The sequence below is a fragment of the Polyodon spathula genome, chromosome 26, assembly GCF_017654505.1.
Source record: "Polyodon spathula isolate WHYD16114869_AA chromosome 26, ASM1765450v1, whole genome shotgun sequence".
Lineage (NCBI taxonomy): Eukaryota > Metazoa > Chordata > Actinopteri > Acipenseriformes > Polyodontidae > Polyodon > Polyodon spathula.
In genome coordinates, this window is record NC_054559.1 from 17,665,966 (window position 1) to 17,674,851 (window position 8,886).

Consider the following 8,886-nt stretch of genomic DNA (forward strand, 5'->3'; position numbering starts at 1 on the left):
GGGGGGGGGGGGGGGGTATAATTTATATGTTAGTGTGTAATTTACAATCACACAAAATTTACAGAAAGTATCATATTTTACTGTGAAAGGCGCTTTCTTTGTTCGAGAACAGAGCACGTAAGGCCTTTAGCAATTTCCCGAAATCCGACCACGGTGTAAAGTTAAGCGAGTGGGGGAGGGTGGGCATCTGCCGCCACTCCTTTAGAATCCGCCCTTTATGTAAATCACTGAATGGTGACTGGTCGATTTTTCTGGTTTTAAGGGCGTGTCGTTTTTATGTTAATTAGATAGGCGTGGCCGCATATTCGAGCTATAAAAACTCCCTTGCGCTTCTCACTCAGTCCTATCTCCTCTGCAGCAAGAACTGAATTCTACACTTCTGTATAAAATACACGGTAAGGCTAGTGCAAGCGTCTCGGAAATATAATGAAGTGATGTAAAGTAAATCAATAAGTATTTATTTATTAATTATAAAAAAAATGATTTATGTTTTATTAGCCATGCTTGCGTTTATGAGTGATTTGTTTTTCTCAATCAATTTGAGATTATTATTATTTTTTTTTTTTAAATTTGAAACATAAAAGTGCTTTGTTTGGCTAAAGTATATTGGCAGAAATTTTAGAGTTAAAACTGCAAATGTCGTTAATAATGTCGACGTGACGCAGCCGTTCTGTGTAAAAGGGAAGAAATGGCGTCGTTTGCTTGAGACGGAACAATAGACGGTGAACCGGGAATCCACAGAGCGGGGTGAAGCGGGCGAGAGCCGGGACGCGTTTACCGGAGAGCGCGGTGTGTGTGTGTGTGTGTGTCCCGATGCACAAGAAATAAAATTGCATCAACCACCGCGGCATTGTCTCTGGGGGTTTTATCGGGCTGTGGTAAAACGCTGCGGAGCCTGGGTCCGAGTGAGAAACGTGCTCCCAGCTCCGATCCAGATGGAGGGCTGAGCTGCCTACGCGTTTCACTGAGCCGCTTATATACCGCGGATCGGGGATGTGGTTTAAAAGTACATTTTCATACGTATTTTTTTGCTTTCTTGTAACTTCGGGAACAGCATTATCTGATGTACTAGCACAAAAAAGTGAGTGCGAGGAGGGAGGCGCTGATAAGCGTGTTTATTTATTTGGAACTGGGCGGTGCTTGGTGGTTATATGAACGTGTCAAGCTTTTTTTTTTGGTTATGAATTATAGCTGCATGGCATATTGTAAGATTGATGCAACTAATCTGCCACCACGTGTTGGGCGGGCATTTTAGATCCTGCTAGTTGAAGATGAGGAGGCGGGTCGTGCCTTTACAAAATGGCCGCTGATGCGGGAGATGACGTCTACGCATGAGTCTTTACCGAGGGGGGTGGGAGTGTTACAAACCATAAACTTTTTTTCCCCCGGCTTTTGTATTTTTAGTAGCGATACTCCAAAATGTCTGACGAAGGAAAGCTTTTTGTTGGCGGCCTGAGCTTCGATACCAACGAGCAAGGATTGGAGGACGTCTTCGCCAAGTACGGCCAGATCTCTGAAGGTGAGAGTTAAACGAGATTATCTTTCTGTAACTTCAAAACTAGATGGAGAATGCATTCCAGGTTTAAGCACGGCTGTCCACCTTCCGCGCTTCTAACAGCTTTATAAATTAAGATCGCTTTCCCCAGTCATGGCACCTGGAGACTAACATCGTGTTACCACACTGTCCAGTAACAGGTTACTCTGTAGTGTTGTGCAATTTATAGGTTGATTTGCACGTTTTGAGTTGTAATTTGCAGTGCTTTTTGTTAATGTGCTGACCTCTACCTCTTGTGTTCTAGTTGTTGTCATCAAGGACAGAGAAACGCAGAGATCGAGAGGCTTCGGCTTCGTTACCTTTGAGAACCCAGATGACGCTAAAGATGCAATGATGGCCATGAATGGAAAGGTGGGCGTGGCTTAAGTCTCTCTCTCTCTCTGGCTATAAAGGGTTGTTTTAACCTTTTTAATTGTTTTAAATAACTAACCGTATGCACTTCACTCATAGTTGATCTAGAAAGTGTTTTGATCCATGACCTCCTTTCTTTTTTTCTACCCGGACTCCAGTCTGTTGATGGCAGGCAGATCCGTGTTGACCAGGCAGGCAAGTCCGGAGGTGGTGGAGGAGGGTACAGGGGGGGCCCACGTGGTGGCGGAGGTGGCGGTGGATTCTACCGTGGTGGCCCCAGAGGTGGTGGTGGAAGGGGTGGCCGTGGCTTCTCAAGAGGTAAGCTTTTCTTTTCTCCCACCCCCTTTTCTCAGAGGGTAGCTTCCTTCTTTCAACCCTTTTGTGAAATAGACTTGATAGTTGTCTTCCCTCCATAGGAGCTACCCGAACGATCATCCATACCCCTCGCCCTTGAAAGACCTCAAACTACATAAGCCGTTTTATGCCACAAAGTGCTGCTGCAAGTTTTTACGTCTCGTGGTGCTGCTGTGAACGTGCTACAGAAATAAGTGCCCTCTTTGAGGCACGTTTTCTATTTTTTTTTTTTTTTTTTTTTGCAACTTGCAGTTGCACTTTTACTATGGACTCATACTAGACTGTAGTGACGGTGCTGTTGCAGGATAATTGCGTTTTCTCTAAAAGCAACTCCGCTGGGTTCTCTTATGTAGGGGGTGGTGGTGGTGGTGACAGAGGATACAGCAGCGGCGGACGTTTTGACAGAAGTGGGGGATACTCCTCCTCTGACAGAGGCTATTACCAGAGGGATCGGTAAGTTACGACTAGTTTAGCATGGCCCGAATAGACTTCCAAAAAGCACGTTCCAGTCGTCGGCTCCGGGCTAACGGCCAATCTGCCTCTTTTAGGGGACAAGGAGGTTATGGTGATCGTTCAGGTGGCTCCTACAGGGACTACGACAGCTATGGTAAGACTAACGAAGCTCTCAAAAGTTTCAACTGAAGCGTGAGGTTATAGCATTCTTTAAGCACTATTATATTTTCACTATTCTAGAAGTTGCTGGGTTTTTTTTTTTTGGTTGGTTTTTTGGTATAAATTCCTACAGGGCTTCGTAGTTTTGAAGAATGCCTTGTAGTACTTGGTTCTAGTATTTGATTTTGCTCAAATACTGTCTCGGCCCCTCCCTGACAGGATTGGTAAATGCTACTCTTAGACCCATCCGAATAATATAAAAGTAGACATTTAACTGGAGAATCTGTTTTTAAACTACTCCAGTAGTTCTGTTGCTTCAGTTTGCCCTGCCAGCAGCTGCAGTAGACTAAATGCTGCCTTGATTTAGCCTCTGTACATTGTTTCAGTATTCAGTTTGCCCTTCGAAGGCTCTGTGATCATGCACTTACTGGGGGATAAGGGGGGAGTTAGTATTTTGTACATGTGCTTCAGTGCCTTTACATTTCTGCCTGCTTCTTGTCCTCAGCTTCACACGAGTAAAAATCCTTCCTGCATCAAGACCGACCTTCCAATGGCTGTATTTAAAAGATTTTTTGGAGCTTCGCAGAATCCATACTTGTTGTAGTACCTACATGTGTTTTATATTGGTTTGTAGAATCAGTTCTGTCCTTGTTAAACGCAGCCTGACAGCTTCAGACATGAGAATGCACACCCTTTTTTTTTTTTTTTTCTCCATCTACTTTATAGGGTTTGTTTTAAAGCTCCAAACACATTTTAGCGAGTTCTCATCCTGAATTGTTTATTTCAAAAGCACTTTTCCCAAAGGCTTTATTTTAACTTTTCCCCTTTTTGACCCTCTGTCTTCAAGTAGTCCCTTGGATTGGGGGGTGGGGGGGGGTGGGTTGATAAAGCAAGAGGGAGTGAGTGTTGACTTTCCTTTTTTTAGTCCTTTTTGTTGTTTTAAAAAGGAATTTGAGCAAACTGATGTTCTGAAGAAGCTGAACAAGCTGTGGTGTACCCTAAAGTTAAACTGAATAAAAGGGCTCAGTGCCGTTCTTGTAATACATTCCTTTAGTGTATCAAGGGTGGACTGCAACCAGGCTGCAGAGATGTCTGCAGACCACCTTGATATAGCTAAAGATTGAAAGAGGGGTGGGAAAGAATTAAGATCAGTAAAAAGAAATTGACTCTGCTTGTATATTTACCATGTGCACGTCCTGTTTCCAAACAAGGTTATTTTTCTGTAACGTGAAGTGTCAGCAAAATGGAGTTGAGCAAGCATCTACTAGTTTAAAAAAAAAAAAAAAAAAAAAAAAAGATAAGTTAAGAAATTCTTCTTGCAAATGTATCTTTTATATACTGTCCTTTTTACTGGAAGACAAATGCATATTCCAATCTAAGCATTGTATTTTGAAGTGGTTCGGGAAAAACTTTTTTTGTATTAAACATTTTTGCTTTACGAAGCCTATTAAAAGATCGTCTGAATTTACTATGCCCGTTTCGACTGTAAAATGATTCAATCACTTCTCATTTGCACAACACCAAAGCTATGAAGAGGAGATTAACTTCTGCACAGCAGTGTCTCAAGATGTACCTGTATATACAACTCCATTATGCATGGAACAGTGTTTAATAGTAATTAAGTAAGCAAAATGTTTACAGTCATTCTTGACTGTTGGTGAAGGATTACCTACCTTCTCTAAGCTACAGTTACATTCCCTGCTTTCTGGTGCCATTTAGATAACAGGATGGCACAGGTAGTATTTTTGTAACTTGCATATTGTGTATGCAGATAGTTATGTTGGGGCTTGTTCTCCATTTTAGTAGAACTGAATCTTGGGCAAAGAGTGCTATGTGTGTTAAGTATAGTGATGACCTTGCATATCAAGTTAGCATAAAGTGCTAGACCAATGCTTCAGCCAAGGGGAATTGCTTGACTTAAAAGCTTTGAGCATATATTTTAGAAGTCAGTGGGATTTACAAAGTGGAGGGGGGGGGGCATAATCAATATTGTACGTCAGTTTGTTTATTAAATAGTCTCAGAATTTCTGCTGAGGTTTCTGTAACCCTTCACATCCTCTAAAAGTTCTCTGCTTGTGCTGGTGGGTGGGGGTCAACAAAGTCCTTGGAGAAAGAAGTGTTGTGCTCTACCTGCAAGCGAATCCTCAGATGAAAGCTGCTCTCTTGGCTAGTTCATATGTGGAGATAGGCCTGTAATTGTGAGGTAACTCCTTTTGCTCTCCTGCCAGCATCCTTCCTTTTAGTTGAGGGTTCATCAGTGAAAAGATGTATTTATTAAAAAAAAAAAAAAAAAAAGTGCTGATATACATTTGTCATTCAGGCAGTTTAGAAGTGGAACATTTAAAATCCATCTTTAGAAATGTTTCAGTAAGTTAGTAAGCATTTAACTGCATGATCAGTTTTGTCCTTGCTACAGAACTTTGTAAATGTCCTGTCTAGGTATTCATAAAGATTTAAATCCCATGCATCTTTGCCTAGAGGAGTAAGGGGGGGGGGGGGGGGGGGGATAGACACTTAAATGTGTTCATTACCCGCATACATCAATGTGTCAATACACAATGGTAAATCAACTGCTTTAATGTACACATAGTTTCCTTCAATTTTTTTTTTTTTTTTTTTTTTTTATAGAAAGCTTTCCCTCATTTCCACCTAAATAAAAATTTGTTGAGACCTGTATTAATAGCAGCTGGATTGCACTGCTTGTTTAATTTAGATTAACATGTGAAGCTGGCCCCTGGGAGCTAGCTTGAAAGTAACCCTGTTTTCCCTTTACAAACAGGAGGCGACGACTACTGAGGGAAGCTGCTGGCTCTTGTGCTGGAGTTGTTGAAACAAGCTGGACATCAGCGATGCAAGCACGCTGGAAAGGTGGGTACTTCTCTCAAGAACCCAATGAATTACACAGAGATTAACCTGCCTGCCTGATGCACGCAGAGTTCAGACCCTCATTGTCACTAATCCGGTACCTTACCTTTAGGTTGCAACAGTTAGTCTGAGGTTAGTTCCGGTCAGGTTCTGTTAAACTGGGCAGTTGTGTAAGTTGGGAACGTGTAATCACATCCCTGGAAAAACTGCCCTTCCGCTAGTTCATCACTTCTACCTGTAGTCAGAGGGATAGAAAGTAAATGTGTAGAATAATGCAGGCATTTTAGAGGATAGATGGAGATAGTCAGGTTTGCAAATGTACAACTTCTGCAGAGTCCTAAATGTCACAACTAAGGTGTGTTATTGAAATGCCCAGGTGTCATGAATTTGAGCACTGAAGCTGCTGTTAAATCTGTGAACGGCCCTGCATTTAACAGCTGCTTGGCTCCTGATCGTGTAATACAGTTGAGGGTTGATTGAAACACCCAGGCTGGGTGCAGGACCCTGTTTCAGAGGTCAGGATGTTCATGGTTGTACAGAAATGTGAAGGTCAGAGCACTTCACTATGGGAGAATGTGCTGAGCAGGGATTCTGTTTGGGTGCAGGACCAGACCACACGTGGTTATAGCACTGGCTTTTTAACACATGCAGTAGAAAATCTTACCCGAGGCGCGTTGATTGCTATTAGCAGAACTGCAATTTGAGGTAACGTCTTGTGTCTTAAAACATGATTTTCCAATTGCAGTAGTAAAAACTGGCAGTGTCTGTCTTTCAAGTATGGTGAAAAAAAAAAATATTTCGATTTGTAAATTTTATTTTATTTTTTCAAACAGGTGGAGGACGAACCCTGATGATCCCCCTTCTTCAAGCGCAGATGAACTCTGATCTGCATGAGATAGGAGGGGAGGGGAGGGGAGGGGACTTCAGTATTGGTCTTGCTTACAAATTAGGGGCTCATCAGTCTTGTAAAATAATTTCATAGTGAACAGCATCTAGAGAAATGTTGTTTGAGCGAGGGAGGTCCCTTTGTGGTGGCTATAACAACAGTGTCTGCACACTGCTGTGTAATCAGTAGAATTGAAAGGAAGATGAAAGTTGACCTGTATTAGCCCTGATTCTCATCACTGATGTCTTTTCATTTGAAAGATCCAACAACCATTTGCCTTCGACTAACAGTACAGATGCATCAAGTGTAACTTCAGAATAATAAAAGTATTTTTAAAAAAAAGAAAGCGTGTGTTTGATTTTGTTAATGGAATGTATGATCTGGCTTCATGGTTACAGGATTGTGTCTTTTAATACAAATAAGTGCACCCTTCATTTTGAGCTTTTAATCGACCACAAAAACACTGCAGGATCATGTCCTGCTGTATTAAGACAGCGCTTCATGGATTTCACTGTGTACCATACAAAAAATAATCCCAGTACCAAATTCTCAGGAGTCGGGTTTGACCAATTTAATAAGCCCAACACAAATCCAGCATGCTGTTTATAATGGTACTGTACTTCAGAATCTGACCACTGCCATCTCAAACCCTAGAATGTGATGGTGCTGAGAGATACATGAACAATGAGCATACCGCTTTGAAAAAGAAATAAAAAAAAACTGGTCATTTTTGTGTTTCTGAACTTTCATCCCCCAACGTTAACTCATGCTGCGTGCTGCCTGAGGCAGCCGTGGAATGGAATCTGTGAAGCACCGAAACAAACTTGAGTAAGACAGTTTGGCTAGTTTTCCCGAAGCCTCCAGTTTTAAAATTGTCTTAAACCAATGTGCACCCCTCACTCTACACTGTTTCTCAAAAGTTCAACAAAACAGCTTATCAAAACTAGCGTGTTTCAAGTGATTGCATCCTATCTAATGATTGCTTCCAGCTCCCCAAGACCAGCGGTAACTGCTTATCGGATGTAATAGCTGGCTTGGGATTTATTGTTCGTCTTTAGCAGCTGCTTTTATCCAAAGCGATTTACAGAGACTTGGGGATGGACCATGCATCACAACTGCAGCTGCTGCAGTCATTTACAACAGGACCTCGGTTTTCCAGAGGGCGGTGAAGTGACTTGACTAGAGTCATACGCGTTGTGCTTAATATTTTAGATGGTTTGAGGATTTTTAAAACGAAATCACTGGTGTACACTCCGGACCGCCGAGAGCCTGTATGGGCGCCGAGGAAGGATTGTATCTGATACCTGTGAAAGCCCGTTGATGGATAAGGCTTTTGTTATCTGCAGTAAGAAGTGTGCTTGCTTGGGGTCTCACCCAAGCGGTTTAAAACGGTACGGATGTAACTCAAGATACCAACTCAGTAAAAGCAAGCCCGTCGGTGGCCAAGTCATTTGGTTCAATTCAACCCAAATACACGCCGCTAACTCTCCTTTCCAGGGTCCAAGCTTCAGTACGGTACGAACTGAAAAAATAAGAGCAACTTATTCAACAAAGCCACATTTCCAAATAAATAAATAAATAATAACACTGTACAATGGTTTCTAGAGCAAGATTGAGGCGTATACTCGCAGTTAGACAAGTCATAAACTCACAGCCAACATTTCTCATTACATATTTCAAGTATTGAATTTCAAATAAACGGAACAGTAGTTTGACAGTGACTACAAAAGATTTAGAAGTGAGTAGTTTTTCGAGATTTACGATTATACTGTATTTACAGTATAATGGTAAATTTAAAAAAACTACTCACTTCTAAATCTTTTGTAGTCATTTTTGTATTACTTTAGTATAAATACATGTTAATTTGGATTCATATGTTGTTTTTTTCTGACTTTATGTGAACGAAAAGACACACATTTGCCCGTTTTCCCATTGGAAATAGTGATATTTTGAAATATCACTGTCCTGGTCACAAAAGCAAAGTTTGAGGGGAATAATAGCCATTTTCTATACTTTTGTGGCATAAGCAATTAGGAAATAACACTTACTACCCAGGAACAAAAATGGTGTTACATAGTGTTAGCAGTGTACAGAACTACAGCGTCTATAGTGCAGTGCAGAGGAACCTTACCGTGAAAGGAAAAATGCTGGTGACACAGCCAGGCATCTGAAAACCATGTCAGTAACATTCATTCATATTATTTTTGTTTACTACAGCAATGGTTTTTCAGACAGAAGCATTGCTGTATTGTATTTATTTTGA

General features: G+C 41.4%; 1 protein-coding gene across 2 annotated transcripts; it reads left to right on the forward strand.

Moving 5' to 3' along the window:
- Positions 1 to 287: 287 nt before the first annotated feature.
- LOC121300720 (cold-inducible RNA-binding protein B-like) lies at positions 288 to 6,938 on the forward strand. 2 transcript variants are annotated; one of them, XM_041229448.1, is made up of 8 exons: positions 288 to 395; positions 1,405 to 1,519; positions 1,800 to 1,906; positions 2,065 to 2,224; positions 2,614 to 2,713; positions 2,809 to 2,867; positions 5,652 to 5,740; positions 6,571 to 6,938. In XM_041229448.1, exons 2-7 carry the CDS (start codon positions 1,420 to 1,422, stop codon positions 5,666 to 5,668), a joined length of 543 nt encoding a protein of 180 aa, XP_041085382.1. In that variant the 5' UTR covers positions 288 to 395; positions 1,405 to 1,419; the 3' UTR covers positions 5,669 to 5,740; positions 6,571 to 6,938. The 2 variants fall into 2 exon arrangements, with proteins under 2 accessions (XP_041085382.1, XP_041085383.1); XM_041229449.1 differs by lacking the exons at positions 5,652 to 5,740; positions 6,571 to 6,938 and adding an exon at positions 3,378 to 4,340.
- Positions 6,939 to 8,886: the final 1,948 nt, after the last annotated feature.

Coding starts and splice junctions, on each gene's coding strand:
- LOC121300720 (XM_041229448.1), top strand. CDS start 1,420: ATGTCTGACGAAGGAAAGCTTTTTGTTGGCGGCCTGAGCTTCGATACC. Junction 1,520..1,799: donor GTACGGCCAGATCTCTGAAG/GTGAGAGTTAAA, acceptor CTTGTGTTCTAG/TTGTTGTCATCAAGGACAGA. Junction 2,714..2,808: donor GGCTATTACCAGAGGGATCG/GTAAGTTACGAC, acceptor TGCCTCTTTTAG/GGGACAAGGAGGTTATGGTG.